The sequence below is a fragment of the Desmodus rotundus genome, chromosome 3, assembly GCF_022682495.2.
Source record: "Desmodus rotundus isolate HL8 chromosome 3, HLdesRot8A.1, whole genome shotgun sequence".
In the NCBI taxonomy this organism is placed as follows: Eukaryota; Metazoa; Chordata; class Mammalia; order Chiroptera; family Phyllostomidae; genus Desmodus; species Desmodus rotundus.
In genome coordinates this window covers 38,364,962-38,383,932 of record NC_071389.1, presented here as the reverse complement: position 1 = coordinate 38,383,932, position 18,971 = coordinate 38,364,962, and the positions used below count along the sequence as shown (strand labels likewise).

The 18,971-nt window shown below is 42.3% G+C and overlaps 1 protein-coding gene and 1 long non-coding RNA gene across 2 annotated transcripts in view; one reads left to right on the top strand and one right to left on the bottom strand.

Annotated features, from left to right (window-relative positions):
- FYB2 (FYN binding protein 2) overlaps nucleotides 1–18,971 on the top strand; it is a 133,742-nt gene that overhangs the window by 101,854 nt on the left and 12,917 nt on the right. Inside the window, exons 12-19 of the mRNA XM_053920609.2 lie at nucleotides 2,068–2,170; nucleotides 2,699–2,858; nucleotides 11,163–11,277; nucleotides 11,368–11,408; nucleotides 12,877–12,940; nucleotides 13,929–14,024; nucleotides 16,057–16,085; nucleotides 17,591–17,651. Of these exons, the coding sequence (XP_053776584.1) occupies nucleotides 2,068–2,170; nucleotides 2,699–2,858; nucleotides 11,163–11,277; nucleotides 11,368–11,408; nucleotides 12,877–12,940; nucleotides 13,929–14,024; nucleotides 16,057–16,085; nucleotides 17,591–17,651 (669 nt within the window). The remainder of the gene's footprint in view (nucleotides 1–2,067; nucleotides 2,171–2,698; nucleotides 2,859–11,162; nucleotides 11,278–11,367; nucleotides 11,409–12,876; nucleotides 12,941–13,928; nucleotides 14,025–16,056; nucleotides 16,086–17,590; nucleotides 17,652–18,971) is intronic.
- On the bottom strand, nucleotides 600–6,291 carry LOC128780458 (uncharacterized). The gene is made up of 2 exons (XR_008426399.1): nucleotides 4,734–6,291; nucleotides 600–1,644 (listed from the first exon to the last, which is right to left on the bottom strand). It is a non-coding gene; the product is annotated as an uncharacterized lncRNA (long non-coding RNA).

The following is an 18,971-nucleotide window of genomic DNA, read 5'->3' as shown; positions in this document are numbered from 1 at the left end:
ATGATGGGCACATGTCAAATAAGTAATTACTCAGTTCAGCATTTATTGAGCTTATACTTTGCTCAGACACTGTGAGCTTCTGAGGTACAAAAATGAATAGAATATATTTTCTAGCCTTGGTTCAAGATGGCAGTGAAGGTTGGAGTGGTTGGTGGGGGGGTCATTCGGAGGAGATGATGACCATGTAAATAGGAAATCACAGTATCATATAATCACTGCTGTGGAAGCTGTAAAAACACAGAGGAGGGGCTCCAGGCATGCTTCCTTGAAGAGTGAGAACTGAGCTGAATTTTGAAAGACACGTAGGAATTGGCGGGGGGGAAAATGGTGGAATGCAGGTCCCAGGCACAGGATAAATATGAGGCAACAAGTGTTAACCAGTGAGGCTGGTGCAGGACCCCACCAACGGTTTGAGAACTCAGAGCATAAAGTGCTGTAGGAACGAAGCTGGGGGAGTGTGTGGAGCTGGACGCGGGAGGACTGGCGCTCCCTAACATATCATTTAGACCAGCCCTATCCAACTGAAATATGCACAAGCCGCATGTCATTTAAATGTGTTCTGCCAGCCATAGTTTAAAAGGTAAAAAAAACACTTGAAATTAATTTTCATAATGTGTTTTTATTACTATTTATTCAGTCTAACCAACATATTATTTCAACATGTAATCATTATTAAAATCGTTACCGAGGTATTTATATTCTTTTTTTGCACAGCAGGCCTTCCAAATCCCAGTGTATTCTCATTTTACCCTTACAGCTCAGTTGGTACCAGACACATTTCATGCGTTCAGTAGCCACACGTGGACCGTGGCCACGGTATTGGACGGCACAAATTCAGACTTTGTCCTGTAGGTCAGAGAGACCTGCAAAAGAATTTCAAAGCAGAGACACTGTGCCCTCTCCGTCATAACATTATTCCTACCAGTCTACAATATTAAATTTAATTTGAGAGTTAGTTATGGAGACCCAGCTGTGTAGAAACTACTGGACGGGTCTGGGGGACGGGAAAATGCATTACAGAGGGTGTGCGCATCCGTAAGGCAGGTAAATGCCTGAGAGGAAACAGCAGCAGTTGCAGTGGGAACGAAAAAATTGGCTGATTCCAACTCAGCAAATGCTTTGATGAAGAAAAAGACACCAACAATTATTAAGGGCCCATTACATGCTATAACCAATGCGAGTGTTTCAACCTTTTTATCAACTTTTTCATTCATATGGCAACCATGGCAACAAGTGACTGTTCATTTATGGATGAGAACATTTAATTTTTAGAAAGGTCAATCTTAGACTTTTAGAAAGACAAACAGTGAGAATTAGAACCCAGCCCTGACTTCGCAGCCCCTGTTCAGGACAGAAGAACCAGGAATGGCCTGAAGGGTGGACAAGAGTGCATAGTAATTAGATTAACAAATGGAATGCTTTCAAACACCACTGTCTTTGTGAATTGCACTCTCTCAGGTGTTTCTCCTTCCTTCGCTCCCACTTCTTTTCATGTGAGGGCTCTTCTCTGCTTCCGTGGTTGTAAGCGAATAAGAAGGTAGAGCTGCTCCGGAGGATCAGGGCAAGATTCTTAGAGACAAGATGATTTGGACAAACTGAGGAGGGCGTGGTGTGTTTCAGCAATAGAAGATGTAGAAGGCACGTCTGACAAAGGAAACAGAGATAAAAAGGGAGATTGCTCAAAGTAGCATGGTGGCTTTGGGGAATTTCCAGAGGCTAGACTAGAGCAAAGGTCCAGGGGTGGAGCAGAGGGTGGTGGGGTGGAGAGAAAGGTAGGGGCCAGATCACTAAGGGGCTTACATTTTCTCCTACAGGCAATGGGGAGTTACTAGAGATTTTGAGCAGAAATTCACTCTGGCATTAATTGGAGCAGGCAGAAACTCAGAGGAACTGTCTGTGGTTGACTGGATCCTGAGAGCCCTCATCTTTAAATATATATATGAAGAAGAGGGATTCACATCTATTCGAATTCATTTTTTCCCATTCATTTCATTTAGGATCGAGTTGTACACTATTATCTGAATAGTCTAAACTTAACTTTTTCCCTGGTATCTCTTCTCATTTCAGCCCTGAACATGAAGATGACGATAAAAAAATGAAGGAAGAAGAGCCAGATGAATTGAAACCTCAAAAAAGAGAAAGGGACCTACATTCGGACCATCTCTTTGAGGTATCTGCATTCTAGGGTTCCAGACCAAATGGTACAGCTCAGCAAATGATGGGAACAATGGAGGAGGAACAGGAGAATGGTGGGTGGAAAGAGGAAATGCAAGCAAAAGGAACAAAGCATCCCTTAGGGGTCAAGAGCACAGGGGTCGAAAGTTGATTCCTGCCTCAGTATATTACTAGCTCTGCGACCACAGGCCAGTTCTTTAACCTTTCCAAACTCTTTATCAAGAGGACTCATTAAGATTAAGTGCAATTAAATAGCCAAAGAGCCTGCCCTGTAGTCAGTGATCCATTATATCCTCATTGCTCGTGGCGGCCCGCCTCTGTGCCCAGCATTCACTGGCCATTCAGAGGTGAGCAAAAGATGCAGTATGAGTCCTCAGGAAGCTTAGAGCCTAGTAAGACACTGTTAAATAAAATCATAAATACTTGTTGTCTGTGAGGAATGAAGAGATAACAGCATGAGCAAGCAAAGAACTAAACAGCCAAGTCAAAGCCCTGTAGTCCTCTCCCTGTTGTGTGTACTCAGGTGGGTGCCTATGAAGAGACCCCGGGGAAAGTCCCAGCGACGAAGGCTCGCAGACGTATGGAGAGCGTGCTGGCCAGAACGCAGAATGCTGTGATTGACACCACCCAGACAAAGGCCCACCCCAGGGACCCGAAGCTGGCCAGGCACTTCCAAGGCCAGTGTAAGTTCCATTCTTTCCTGCTTCTCTTCACCACTAAATTATTTTAAAGCTGTGCGTTGCCAAGGTTTCAATTTTTTTCCAAGTATTTATTGAACATCATTATGTACCAAATAACTTGCCCTAGTGAGGCAGCTGAGCAGTAGTGGAAAGAGCACTGGATTTAGAAGCAGAAGACCTGAGTCTGATCTACATTCTGATACTTACTAGCCATGTGGTAACTCCATATTTCTGCAGCTTGATTTCGTTATTTATAAAAAGACTAATTTGGAAGGTATGTCACATAATAGGTACTCGGCAAATACTTAGTCCCTTTTTAATCTACCAGCTCCTGTTGGGTGTTTTGTTTAGGCCCAGGTACTTGACGCCCTGATGATACAATATATTATTATTTGACTGTATTTAGGTTGCATTTTACCTTCACTTGATTGCAAGTAATAGTGAGTAATAGTCAAATCATACTGTCTTAAGGAAAAGAAAAGAAAAAAGGAGGCTCAGCTAGCAGAAAGTCGGGGTGGACCCAGGGACACAAACAATATTATAAGGACTCAATATTACTTTTTCTGCTCATGGCTTTGCTCCCCTCTGGGTCAGCTCCGTTTTTAGGCACCTTCCACCCTTGTGGAGGCAAGATGGCATCTAGCAATGACAGACTTAGACCCTGTCCTCTCCGGAATCCTGGAGGAAGACTAGAAACTTACACTCTCCACAGTGATAAGAAAAGGCCCAGATCCGAGTCTCACCAGCTCTGCTTGGGTCACGTGCCGTCCCTGAACCGGTCACTACAAGTGGGGGATATGATGCTCTGGTTGACCCAGCTTGGGTCATAAACTCACCCCTGGAGCTGGGTGAGTTTCTAGTCAGTTCTAGAAAAACTACATAATCCCAGATTGAAAGATTTCCCAAGGAAAATAAGAGGGCTGTTATCAGAAAAGGGGCTGGGAGGAAGTAGTCACGGGATAGACAAAGAAAGCAGATGTCCACTCCAGCTCAGTAAGCCACAGCCAACTACTGACATTTCATAAAGTGTAACATTCCAGTTACAGGAAGAATAATGTATAGTGATCATAAGATGGATTCAAGGCGCCTCCAAGCTAGTTGGCCTGATCCCTGCCACACACCCCTCCCTGCATACTCTCTGCTCTGTTCTCAGCTTGCTGACTATGGCATGTGCTTAAGCACGCCTATAATTTTGCTTGATCTCTTCCCTCCGTCTGAAATGCCTTTATGCTCATTCTCTGCCTGCTGATGTCCTATTAGTCCCTTCAGGTCTATTTCAAAAGTCGCTTCTTTGAGGCCTCACCAGCCTCCTTCCATCCTCCTCATTCCCACACTCCAGGGACCCCAAGTCCTCCCACCCCTGTGTGAGGCTCTGGAGTGGGCCAGTTCTGGGACCCAGGAGCACTTCACACCAATCCCGTAACCTCAGAAAATTTCCTTACTTTCTTGTGTAAACGAGGATACTACTGCGTATTTCCCAGTGCTGTTTGTCACTGCATGTGAAGTGTCTGGTTCATATGCTAAATAACTGGTAGTTTTCTTCACTCGTTTTTATTTCTGAAAAATTACAGCATGCCTTGCATTAGAATTCATCGCACACATGCTTGTCTCCCGTGGCATACTGTGAGCATCTTGAGATCAGAGACCATTTGGTATTTTTCTCTGTATCTCCATAACCTGGCACAGTGTCTGGCGTACTTGAGCTGCCTAACAAAACTTTGGTGAGTAAAGGAATGAAAGAATAAATCAGACTTCAGTTTCTGACAATACAGTAGATTAGACAATCTGGCTGTCCTGACAGAAACAAGTAAAGAATAAAAGTTTTTAAAATTTATAGAAGTAACATAGAACTGATATAAAAAGAACGCATTTCCATACCTGCAGGAACCAGGAATCCTGGGAAGAAGTGAGCGCCAAAGTGAGTTTTGCCCTGAGGGTTTTTGCTGAGCTCCGAGTCCCCTGAGCTCCTGTTGGACTGCAGAGCAGGCAGAGTGCCGGGGCTCCATCCCAGGGCCTGCCCAGAGGGAGTTTATCATGGGAGACTCCTGCATAAAGTTGGGGCCCCGACAGGTTACAGCCATGCTTCAAGAATACACAAGATTGCACCTATAGTTAACATTACTGTACTATGTACTTAGAAATCTACAACAGTAGCTCTCATGTGTTCTTACTAAAGTAAAAAATTTTTAATTAAAAAAAGATTTGGGGAAGGGGAGACATTTCTGATTAGGTGAAGGAGAAAGCACAGAGGTAGCATTAATTTTAAAATCATGACTTAAGATGAGAAATGGATAGAATTATTTAGAATACAGGGTGAGAAGTGGAAGAAAGGAAATTAAGTTGAAGTGAATAAAATCGCTAAAGGAGAGCCCTGAATTGGGGCTGAAAGACATTTTCATACAATTATGTAATGTCCATGGAGGGTCGCTGTAGATTTGGGGTTACGCTACACTGAGAACAGTCTGCAGAAGATTATTCGCAGCCGTCCGCACGTGTTACTAACGTACAGAGGCGTTGCTGACCCATTAAATGATGGGTAGCACAAATGTGTAGTTGAAGAGAGTGAGTATGAAACAGGAAAGTCTGAGAAAAAAATGCAAATGTTTTTATTTAAACAATCCTATTCAAGTAGACCTCTCTTGAAAAAAAATGAACAAAATAAAAATATTGCTTCTTTGATTGGAAAACAAAAGAATTAGCAACATAAACGCCACTGAGAAGAAGGAAATTCACCCATTTTTTACCTTTATGTTAAATTAGTTACCGAAAGCTAATCCTCGTGCGTATCTGCAGCTCACATTCACTCTATCCGTGTGTTCCAGGAGAAACCCAGTTGAATCTAAAGTGGAACCGGCTTGGTAGCTCTCCCAGACCATTGCTAAAAGTGAACATAAGTCCTCTTTGATGAAATTCTACCTTTACCCCAGGTTTTACATAATTCCCACAAAGTGATTTTTTTAAATTAACAGTTCACAGACAAAAAAAAACAGACTGAAAGTAAACACACCAGGCAACCAATCACAGTGAGTGAAAACCAGTAGAACAACAGACAACAGAAACCAACCTGTAAAATATTACAAATGTTATGGTTATACAATACAAAACATAAGTATATTTAATATTTTTAAAATAAAGAGAACAGATTTGAAAAAAGATTAGAAAATGATTGATAAACTAGTATAGAAATGCAGTGAATGAATTACACACCAAATTAGACACAGCTGAAGAGGAAATCAGTGACCTGAGTAGATAATTATAGAGAAGTTATCAAAAATTAATTCTACAGGGGAAATGATTGAAAAAGAATGAACGAGAGGACAAGAGTCATGGAGGACAGAATGGGAGTCTTTTTTTTTTATCCTCACCTGAAGACATGCTTATTGATTTCAGAGAGTGGGGAAGGGAAGGAAACATCAATTGGTTGCCTCTCGCATGTGCCCCAAGTGGGGACTGAACCTGCATCCCAAGCATGTGCCCTCACTGGCAGTCAAACCCATGATCTTTCGGTTTATGGGACGATGCTCTAACCAAACAAGCCAGGGCAAATGAGAGTCTGTTTAAAAAAAAATGATCTTTATTATTTTTTTTCCATACTCCTTATACCTCCCTCCCCCAGCAATCACCACCCTGTTGTCCATGTCCATCATCAAATCAGAGTTCTATAAAAGGACACTAGAAAGCATGGGGAAGAGGAAATAATAGATTAAAAAGGCAATATCTGATAATTTTCAGAATTGCTGAAAGATAATCAATACTCAGATCCATGAACACTAAAGTTCTCAAGCAGAAAAAGTAAAAGAAATCTACTACTAGTCATATCTTAGAGAAATTGAAGAACACTGAAGAATAAGAGAATATCTTAAAATGCCTTAAAAGCAGACAAAGGGAAAAGGCCAGTTGCCTATAAGGAAACAAGGAGGAGATTGTCGAGTTCTCAAAAACAAGAATGTCTAAGCAGAATACAATGCTGCTGAAAGATTTCTTTTTTTTAAAGCTTTCTTAAAGTTTTATTATGTGACCAGCATGGTCCTGCAGTATTTAATAACTTATTTAGTCCACTGGACAACCCTGAGAGAGTGCAGGCTATCACCACCCCTTGTTGCAGATGAGAACCCTGAGGCCCGAAAGCCTGAGCTCACCTTTCCACAGGCCCCATCCCTGCGAAGCTTGGAGCCTGCCCTCAGGCCCAGGCAGGGGGCCTGCAGAGCCCTTGCTCTTAGCCTCATGCTCAGGGCTGGTGGGAGAGGCTTCACTAAGATTTGCCTCTCCCCCCTGCTTGATCGAGCTCCAAGATTTAGAGCAGAAAAAGAGAGTTAAAAGTAAGGCCTACAAAACACTCAAAACTGGTTAGCGGAGGAGGAAGAGCAAACATAACAATGAAGTCTTGCTGAAAGATCTTAAATGTCTACCCAGACTTATATAACTAGTGAAAATGCCTGTGAAGAATGAAGGAAAAAAAAATAAAATATTTTCAGACAAACAAAAACCGAGCTATTTTAATGACCAAAACTTTCTAAAAGAACTTCTAAAGCAGGTACTCAGGCAGGAGGAAAATAATCCCACATGGAGAATTCTGGATACAAGAAAGTAAGCTGAGCAAAAGTATTAACCAAATAAAATATTGATGTCAAATTAGGGGAAAGAGAACTAAAATATCGACATTAATAGTACATACCTTGGGGAGGTGATCAAAGTTGAAGCTTTCTAAGGTTTTCGACTGACAGTAACAACATGAATTCACTTCAGCTTGAAAAGAGCTAGAATAGCTAGGATATACTCATCAAAAGGTACCAATCAAGGAAAGTCATGTTACAGGGTAGAAGGCGTTTGATTTAGGACAGGGGACTGAATCAAAGGACTCATATATGAAATATATACGTGAGTTCTATCGACACCCTTCTGTCCAGAAAATATGAAATGGGAATATTTTGTAGTTCTATAAACATCCTGTATTTAGACTATATCAAAGAGAAATTATTCAGAAAAAGAGAAATTGGGAAAATATCTGAATGGATACTTCACCAAAGAGGTTATCCAAAAGGCAAATGCACTATATAAAGCTGTATAAGTCTCAGGGAAATTACACTACATAGCCACCAAAATGGGTGAAGTAAAAAACAAAAAAGAGAGACTAAACATATCAAGTGTTAGTGAAGTTATGGAACAACTTGAACTCTTCTACGCTGTTGGAATCGTAAACTGGGATGATCACACTGGGAAACTGTTTAGTGGCGTCTATTAAATCCCGGCATGTGCCTGTCCTGTGACCTAGGAATTCCATGCCTATTCTCATACCCAAGAGAAGTGCATACTTCGGTCTACCAAGACATATACAACTTATTTATGGCAGAATTCTTTTTTATAATAGCCTTAAACTGGAAACCATCCAAATATCCATCAAAAATAGAATGGGGAAACAAATTATAGTATATTCACACAACGGTTGTAAGAATGAAGAAATTACAACTACCCAACAATGTGGATGCACCTCACAAACATAATATTGAATGAAGGCAACACCAAAGATGACATTCTAAATGATTCCGTTAATATAACATTAAATATGCAGAATTCTCCTCTGGTATTAGAAACCAAGAGAGTGGCCCTGGCTGGTGTGGCTCAGTGGATTGAGCACACGCCTGTAAACCAAAGGGCGGCCCATTCAATTCCCAGTCAGGGCACAAGCCTGGGTTGTGGGCCCATTCCCCAGTAGGGGGTGCTTGAGAGGTGACCACACACTGATGTTTCCCCCCCCCTCTTTATCCCTCCTTTTCCTTCTCTAAAAATAAATAAATAAATAAATAAATATATATATATATTTTATTTTTTTTTTAAAGAAAGAAACTAAGAGAATGGTTCTCTTGTGGGAGGGAATAGAAACTAGAAGGGAGCACAAGAGGGCGTCCTGGGACACTAGCACAGTTAAGTATTTTGATCTCTGTGCTTAGTAGTACATGAATATATTCAATTTGAGAAAATTTGTTAAGGTTGTGATTTGTGCCCTTTCCTGTATATTATACTTTAATTAAATTTAAGAACATAGTAGGGCAACTGTTAAAATACAGGCATAGCACACATACCTTCCAAACAAAAAAATAACAAAACCGAATGAAGAGAAATTTCAGTGGATCAAGAAAGAGGAAGATGAGGGGAAAAACATAGAGCAAATAAAAGGCATGTAATAAGATAGTAGGTATAAATTTTAAAATACCAGTAAACACTGCACATTTAATACACAAAACTCTCTTGTTAGAAGATATATGCGTCGAAATCATTCAATGTTAAAAACAGTATTTGTGCACCTTTTCTGTGCCGGCACTGTTCTCGGTGCTGCGGGCACCGCAGCACACAAGACAGACAAAAGTTCCTGTCTTCGTGGACGTTACATTCTGATCAGAGGAGACAGATAATAAACACATAAACAATAAAATCGCCACTATGTGGAATGGTAGGAATGTGATGGGGAAGAAAAATAAAGGAAAGAGAATTAGGGAGGCTGGCGGAGGCATTAGAAGTTGCAGTTTTGAAGTGCACATGGGTGGCCTCACAGTCCTATGCATGAGGAAGTCCAACCGTAAGTGGGAGTGAGCCATATGTGCATCTAGGGTGAGAATGTTCTGGAGACAGGGGAAAAGAAGTGGAGTGTCCTGAGGCAGGAGCCTACCAGCTGTGTGGGAGGAAGAGCGAGGCGGCCAGCGGGAGGAGAGCAGAGTGACGAAGGAGAGTGCAGCTGGAGACGAGGCCAGAGATAGTGAGGGGCAGATGGTGCAGGGGCATTTTCAGACCATTGCAAGAACTCTGGCATTTACTCTAAATGAGATTTGAAAAACCAATGAAAGCTTTTGAGCACAAGAATGGAATGATCTTACTTGTATTTTAAAAAATCATCCTGGCTGTTGTCTTGAAAATAGACTGTAGTTTAAATGAGGGGACCTGTTAGGAGTTTGCTGCAATGATTTAGCTGACAGAGGGTGGTAGCTTGGAGGAGGGTGCCGCAGTAGGGTTGGTGAGGTGTGTTTGGATTCAGGAGGTCACGTGAGAGTGGAGCTGTGGATTGGAGGTAGGATATGAGAGAGGGAGGAGGCAAGGATGTTTTGGACCTGAGCAACCGAAAGGACGGAGTTGCCACTTTTCATTCAGTTGGGCAGATTTCAGGCAGAGCAAATTTGCAAAGACAAATCGTGAGTTTGCTTTGGAACACAGTATGTTTAGACAAGCACATGGAAATGGTGTGAAGGCTGACGGAGTATCTAGACTTCATCGGAGATGTCCAAATGAGAGCTGTCAGTTTGGGCGAGTTGTCTGTGTTTGTGAAATGCCGTCATAAACTTTTACATTTGTATTTGCCAAAAAGAAGGATTAAGAAAGAAAAAAAAAATGTCCCAAACTAAGAATTAAGCAACTTTGTGTTCAGCATCTTTGTTGTGTTGGAAAAGTTTACTGACAACTCCTTAAGAAAAAGCAGGACCTCCTGCCTCTGGGAGCTGACCTCCACTGACACAGCTTGGGGCCTGGATGCTGACTGACTTCATGTTGGAGGGAAGAACCTAGTGCTGTGGTTCATTTAATTAATAGCCACAACTCAGTTTGCTTATTGTTTACTTTGCAGATACATTACTACTTATTTCTGATTAATAGCTCATGTCTGAAAATGGTTCTGAACCGCCCATAATCTAACCATTAATTATGCCAACAGATACACAGGTGACAGTTTTATGGTTATGACAAAATTACAGCTCTGTGAAATAAACCAGTCCCTGCCTTTCTCAGCCTAGCTACTTGTGCAAACAACCCCCCAACTTTTTCCACCTGGCAAACCATCTCCTGGCTGATTCCGGCGTTAATGAGTATTAAATGTTGACATGTATTCAATCACCTTACCCGATACATTTTTCTTTCAGAGAAAAATGCACAGAACTGGGTAAGGTCGTCTAGGCAGAGAGAGAAGCCCCAGAGCTGTGCCCTAGAGGACTCCAGCATTTGAGGTCAGGGTTAGAGGAAGAACCATTCGAGAAGAGGGAGGAGCTGCTGGCTCACTGGGTAACTAGCCCCTTTCATAAAAATGCATTAGTTCTTGCCACAATCATGTAAGAGCAGGTGTTATGCATCATTATCCCAACTTAGACTCATAACTGAGCCTCTGCAAGGAGAAGTGGTTTGCCAAAGGGTCATGCAGACCAAGGTTATAAACCAGCTTTTAGCTCATGTAACCTGCCTTTTCCTATTCTTGCCTCCATTGCCGTGGTGTGTGTGAATGCATTCGTGATAGTGCTTTACCTTCAGAGGGTGTCTCTGCTTTCCTTACAGGTGGGTACGTGGAGACCTTGGAGGTGACAATAGGAACACCAGGCCAAAGGCCCTTTAGGCCCAGTTCCACCTCAGAAGAGACTTATGATGATGTTGAGTGCCCTGGGAGAAAGGAGTAAGTTCATTCCAGCCCCTCAGCTGCAGGGTGAGACTTTAAAGGCGCAGTGGGACCGATTACTGTTCTTCGTTCCTTTTCTCCCCACAGATCAAAGTCAGACTTCTCCAACTCATTTGTCTCTGATAGTGGTAAGTATCGGAAGACGTTTCTGAAACTGCCAGTAGGAACTGCAGCTGTGGCTGATTAATGATAAATTGTCTTTTGCTTATACGTATTTTCAATATTACCAGTGGGGCGGGGTGACGGTAAGCCAAGGGAAGCGGTCTGAGGCCTGCGTTATCATTTAGAGTTGTGAAGGCGAAGATGCTGGTAATGGGGCTCTGGGAGCAAAAAAGAAGCTTCGCTGGGAAATTGCTTCCTTCCTGATCCATTCACAATGGAAGTCTGATTACAGGAAGGTTTTTACTTAAAACACTTACAGGGCTTCCCAATACTTTTACGACCCACGTTACATGGTCTGCAGGCCTCGGGCGGTTGGCCTCTGTCTGCCTCTGCCGCCTGCCCTCTCACGCTATGCTCAGTCTTCACCTTTGAGATCCATCACGCTGGCTTTTCAGCACCTCTGCCTTGCCTGGCACCCACCAAGCTCCCGCTGCAGGGCGTTTGCCTCTGCTGCTCCCTCTTTCTGGTATTTTCTTTCCTTCCCTGTACCCCTTTGCCTAAGCGACTCTTAACCTTTCTTCTGATGTCAGCTCAATCATTATTCCAGGGAATATTCTCCTTGATGTACAATCTCAGGGTGACATGGCTCTCTTTTTCACAGCACTTCTCAGAGTTACAATGTTATAGTTATGTGATTCTTTGAATAGTGACTGTCTTTCCTCTTAGATGGTTACCTCCTTTATGCTTACCATTTTCCTTAGCCCCTAGCATAATGCCAGGTACATGTAATACATTGTTAAAGTGTTTGTTGAATGAATGAATGAAAAAATAATGGAGGAGGGATAATCAAATGCTACTTCACTTCTGTTTGTCCTTCTTAAAAATGTCGTAATTTTAGAGGGAGAAACCATCTTAGAGGTCATTAAATGATCACAGTATCCTCATTTTGAAATGGAAAGTGAAGCACGGAAAAGTTACGTGACTCTTCTAAATTCATGGTGTGTAAGTCAGGTTGTGAACATGAAAGTCCTCTGTGGTGTGGGGGGACTCAAAGTATATCTATGTTTATTAAGCCCATGTGTTGGGCTAGGCTAAACCTATGCTCTGAAGGGAAAGAGTATTTGTTCTCCATTATTTTCGTAGAATTCAACACATTGTTTGATATTGAGTGGACTCTGATTGCTATGTATTAAACATGCAAAAGGAAAGGGTAGAAGGAAGCCATCTGCTAATAAACCAACTTTCATTGACTAAATCAATCACACTGTGACTCAGGGGCGGAAGCAAATAGTAATTTTCATTTGCACATACTATTATAGAGATTAATTACTCTTACCATATGCTTATAAAAATATGAACGTTTCAATAAAAACCACTTAACAAACAAAAGAAAGGTCAAAGTACTCTAGCACCTAGTAGGTATCCAATAATTTTTTTGTTAAACATGAATCAGAACTATTGTCAATTAATGGATGAATTTTTTTTTAATTTCAGAAGAAAATACTAAAGAAATGTATGAAGATGTATACAGAACAAAGAGCAACTCCACCAAGATAGAGTGAGTTTCCCTCTTTCTTGGCTTCCTGGCTAATGATATTTCCTGTTAGTCTAGGAAAATCACTTTAAGGAGTGACTCCCTTCCCTGCCCCCACCTTCCTGGGGGAGGACTTGCCTAGAGAGCGCAGGTAAGCTATGGTAATACTACACTGTGGTCAACAGAACACTTGTATTGTGTACAGTCACATGGCATGCATTTCAAATCACACTGCTTTCTCTTCTGAGAAAGTGACCACCTGCCAGAGTAGGGGACTTTGATATTGTGTTAGAAGATAAGTGAGGAAGAAGTAATTGTCAATAAAACTTGCTTCAATTCCATAGTACTTTTTCAGGAAGAAATCAATGGTTGTCAAGAATAACATTTATTCAAGTGGGCATTATTTGCTAAGTTTAGTTATCAGGGGCATGTTATGGAAAGGAAAACAGCAGTGGTCAAAAGCAAGAAGTATATGGGATGAAGGAAAAAGAGGGCATCAGTGCTGGGTGGGATGGTGTGATGTTTCATTCCTTCCCCCTACCCACCCCCAGAAGCCCGAGAGCATATTTGGAAAGATCTTATTCGTCAGCTGGGCTGTCAGTGTACCACCACTGTTGTATTACATCATTCAGAAAATTAAAAATCAGCGACGTGAATTTTAGGAGCCAGGAAGTCCTGTAATTTATTTCTAGTATCATTTGTGAACTCTGCTTCCATGAGTCATCTTCTCTGAAAGGAAGACTTTCCTCCATAAATTGCAAAATAGGGACCATTTATCAATAATGAAAGTCTGCATTGATGTATAATAGCTCCCTTGTGGCTGACTGGCTTTGCTACTTAATATTGGCACCAAAACAAAGAAGAACAGAGAAGTGTTGATGAGGCATTTTCCTGCTCTTCCTTGAGTGGGTGTTTTAGAAATGACACCAAAGCCCCTGATCCTTTTGACTGTGCCAGCCTGCCATTTCTGGTACCCTCTCAAACGCTGTTTATATCCTCTGATTCCTCTTAGTTTAGGTGGAAAGCCACTTAAGAGACTGCAGAGATTCTTCAAGAAAGAAAAGGACAGATTTAAAATGAAGACGACCAAGTTGAAAGAAAATGTAAGGTAAAAAGTCCCTTTTTCTTTGTCTTTCCAGGAGAGAATTAGTAGTGCCAGCCTGGTAGTTACACAGTTTGATGGTCTCCATGCTGCTCCCAGACACAGTGGGGGGGATATCAGAGAGGGAAGCCAAAGGCCCTGGGTATCACCTACCTCCTTCTTGCTAATCTCTGCGTGAACCATACCCACAGATGCTAATAAAAAAAATAACAAAGTCCGTTTTGAGAAGACTCATGAGAAAAAGGTTGTAAACAAGGGTAGAGGGAAAGTTTTCAGCAAAGTCCAGAAAGGAAACTGACCTTATCATCCTTGGCATAGATTCCTGTTATCACTAAGCATTATGTTATTAATTACATCCTTTTATGCTTTCTTATTACAACAAGCTCCAGTGGTTTTTATCTGTCTACATTCTAATTTGCCTCTCTTGAGAAATGCAATGTGTAGAGAGGGAAGAGGAACTTTTCAGCTGAATGGTCCATGTATCTCAAAGTCTTAGACCTGGAAAGGACCCTCCAAGATCACCGCAGCTAATTACCAATGTTCGGGAGGTTACACTTTCACTGGTACTAGCAAGAGATGGAGGCCTGCAGTCTGGCTTCTGGTTCCAGCTCTTCCATTTATTCAGTACGTAACTGTGGGCAATTCGCTTCGCTTTTGCACCCGTACGGCCCGTTTCCTGTTGCATACAGTGAAAGGCAGCCTGGGCAGTCTCTGGAGGCACTACCCTCCCTAATCCGTAGATACAGGTATATAGATACACATTCAGATCTGCAGTCTGTGAGGGGAGGAGCCGGTAAAATAACTTACCCAAGGTCGTTACCTATACTGACGTAGCATTATGTTGGTCTACCTGGAAGTTCTTTTCAAGTACAAAACTTCAAATTATGCAGCTTTAAGTCTAATTGGCTGTTGGGTATAGATCAACCAACAGGTTCAACAGCCTATAGGGTTTATAAATTGTAGTCCTGGCCATGGAAGGAGAGCGTTTAGCTCCAGTGGTCAGTGAGACCTAACGGCAGTTCCTGCCCGGCCTTAGCAGGTTAGATGCTTCTGACAAAAATTGCTAACAAGACACCTACAGTCCCTTATACACTGGACACAGGTGAGAATGCTCTCTCTAACTCCTGCTGCATCCTGCACGTCACAATGCTGACGGCACCCATCGGGGCTTACAGATACTCCCGCAGGGAGCGCTTCAGCTGTGTCCCAGGCACATTCCCTTAGCTATGCTCTCCCGAGATGCAAGTAGCTCTCTCAGACAGGTGATGGGATGCATTTGAGAAATGAAGAAACTGAGGCATACATAGAGGTTAGCTGACTTTCCCCAAAGTGCTATTTTTTGGACATCCCTTTATTATTTTCCCCCATAGAGTGTTACATTAATTTGCTTTGGTCTCCCTCACTAAATCCCAGGACAGAAACTGTGTCTAACTGTGTTATACACCTAGCACATGGGCCTGGCCCATGGTGAATGTCCCCAAAATACCCGTAGGGCTGAACTTAATTGCTTTAAAATACATGGGCATTTTTTTTCTATTACATCATATTTCCTTTCATGTGATCTTAATGATGAGATTTAAGGAGAACCAAACAATGTCCTCTCCCCTTAGCAATTTACTACCTTCCAGTTGTACTTGGCCTGGGATTCTCCCCTCACCCCCTTGGCTTCTGCATGTAGATATATCTGGCAGGGCCCAGTGTCCCCAGAGAGTGGTTCACTCTCACCATACTTGTACCGCATTGCGTGTGTCTGATTGACATCTTGGAAAGTTAGAGTGTGGAAACAGAATCCTGTGGATGCAGAAGGGCAGGGCTGTGGGGTAGCCTGAGGTTGTCTGGTTAGGAAAGGGGGCGTGAGTGGTCACTCGGGAGGAACAGCTCATTTAAAGGGAGGCAGGGGATGGGCAGAGCAGGATGCAGGAAAGGTGTGCCTCACCTCTTTGACTGGAAGCAGCTGTATCAGGAAACCTAGTCATCAACCCGTTATTCCGAACATGGCTTTCTTTCCTAACCCTTTTGTGTCTTTTGTCAATCACAGTGCGTTTTCCATTTCGCTGCCTGATTTAGGTAAGTGACATTCTCTGATTGCTGGCACAAACCACTCGGCATTGGCATATGCGGGGGCAGGGAAAGAGGAGTCGTCGCCCTTCCTGTGTTCCACATGTAATGAAAATCGATACGTCCCAATCAAAGAACAAATTTTACACAAGAGTCGTACTGACTTTGGGGAAGACGAGTAACATTTCTTCTTTTAATTTTGAAGTTCGGTTTATTTATTTATTCATTTATAATTGTTGTTCAAGTACTGAGCAATGTTTCTTAAGTGCCTCGAATATACCAGGCCTCTTAAACTCCCAGAACAAAAGATGTTCTCATCTCTTTCGGGGAGGCTCCAGGACCCACATCCCTACATTCAGTGATCTGGGATTTGGAGTCAGGTCTCTCTGATTACGAAGCTCACGCATTTGAACTGTGCCACACAGCCTCCTGAAGGATTTGATAGCCGTATCGCCCTAGTTAAGATGTGAAAGTTGAGCATGATTACAGTGCAGCGCACAAACGGAATGAATCCAGGACAGGCCACTGCATTTCCACGGCAGTGTTGCTTGCTTTGCTATAGAAACAGCAGGGCCCCGGTTAGCACAGAGCCTGACACACAGCAGGCTCTCAACGTGCTTCCAGGAGACTGAGGCCGTCAGGAAAAGAGGGCCAGTCTGTTGTCGTTCGCTGGTTTTGGTGGGCTCTAGCCGTGGTGGCTGCTTTAATTTCACTCTACCTTGGCAATTCAAGTACAGATTATATTCCACAAATACGAGTTTGCTGGAGGAAATAACAAATGGTTATATGAGCCTGGTAAAACTCCAAGTCTCCCAAAATATCCTTGATCTATGTTTTTCAAACAAAGCCAGCTTAGAATAGGCATGCATTGTACCCCATTCAAATTTATGAATAATTGAATGTAAATTATGAATAATTAGGCCACAAGGTCTCAAACTCGTTCAGGTGGTGAATCACTTGGACATTACAGATTTCTATGTAGAGCACCAAGGAATGCGAGTACCCTAAAATGAACATGTCTAGTTATGGTTATGTACTAAGTCAGGTTCAATTTTGTACAAAATTATTATAAAATAGCAGTTGCCAATAATTTCAAATAAAAATTATGGAAAAAATCAACATTAATATCCCATTAATGTTTTTTTCCCCTAAGAATTAAGAAAAAAACCTCTTATTATTCTAGCAGTATAACATCTTTGTCCAGGTCTAGGATGATGGAAACCTAGCTAAACCGATCCTTTCGGCAGCTCGTGTTTCTGGAAATCTAATTGCTATAAATGTGTGTGTGCCTGTGTGCGTTTCAGGCATCAGGATGTTCCTCAGTTAAACTTCTTCCCAAATGAGAACCCTTTCCTTCTTTGGTCCTTTCAGCCTATCTGTATTCTACGATCAAATTTTGATAAAATAGGCTTTGGGATACACCTGGACAATTAGGTAGTTGTGTGCGATTTGAGAAGCCAGGGATTGTATAAACCACCTAATAATGGACTATTTTGGTCCCATCTTGACTCTAGAACTCAGGTCTCAGGAAGTTATCATTCATCATGATGTGAACATAAAGGAAAAAGAGTCAAAGTAAGTCAATTTACCTTTTTTCCACCCCTGTTATTTCACCCATTTCCTGGTGTTTTGTTAAATATGGTCAGAGGCCATCTTCCTATGCTCGGAGACTGGATAGAAAGTCAACTTGTTATATTCCCCGCCAAGAAGGGAAAACGACAAATAACGTAGATGGTCTAACAGTGGTTGGCGATTCAAAAGTCACTGGAGCTCTAAAATCTGGCTCTTATCTTTGAATCTAGAGACTTGAGACTTATTTCAATACAAGCACTGACTGGTAACCTCCTGTGGACAAGGCGGCAGGGAAGACAGCAAGCACCACCCGATAAAACCTCTGCTCCCAAAGTCGAAAGAGCTACAATCCATCAAGTAGAAAAGTATCCCAAAACTCGGTTGCCTCTCTCCTTTGCCTCTCCACCAAATGGCTGAAAATAAAGGTCTGCTCATCTTCCCAAGCTGCCTGCCTTTGAGCTTCTCTTCCTATCGTACCCGTGAACTCATTTTTCATAAGGTCACTAATAACTTCTCTGCTAAGTCCATTACATGCTTTTAAGTGCTTAGTTTTCTTGGCTTCACTATGAAGCTTGAACTGTTGTCTCTGCCATCCTTTAGAATACTGACTTTTCCCCAGGTTTCCATATTGTCATTGCTGCTTATTTCTCATCTCTGGCTGTCACCCCTCCTGTTTGTTTTTTGCGTGTGTATTGTGTGCGTTCTAATTCTACCATGCGACTCTTTCAAAATTATGCTTCTCAGATTGCCTATTTCAGTTCTGTTCTATTCTTCATGTGTTCTTGAGTGCTCTCTTCCACATCTAAGGCTTTACTAAAAATCATTATGGCAATGGTATCAAAATTTACATTTGGAGGTCGGGTTTCTCCCATCCACTCTAATAAGCCTGCTGACTAGCTCTTTGAAACTCAGAATTCCGCAATAACTCGTAACCTCAACCCTCGTCACCCAAGTATGGCCTCTTTCTTCTAGTCTCTGTTGGTGACTGTTTCAATGAGCACACTGTTGCCCACACCAAACTCCTAGGCATTGTCCATGGCGCCTCCTCTCCTGCCCTGCACCCTCTTCTGTTCCAATAATCCTCAGAACACTCCCACTTCTCCATCCGCCCTGCACAGCCACCATGCAGGCCCTCCTTGTTTCTCAGCTGGGTTACTGCAACAAGCTTCTGAATGCATCTCACCTCCACTTCAGTTTATTCCTCAGACTTTCTCAAGAGCAAATGTGATCATGTCACAAAACACATCATCCACCAGCTTAAAAATATTTAGCGGTTGCCAGTCTCTCTCAGAATGAAATCCAAACTGTCTAGGAAGACAAAAT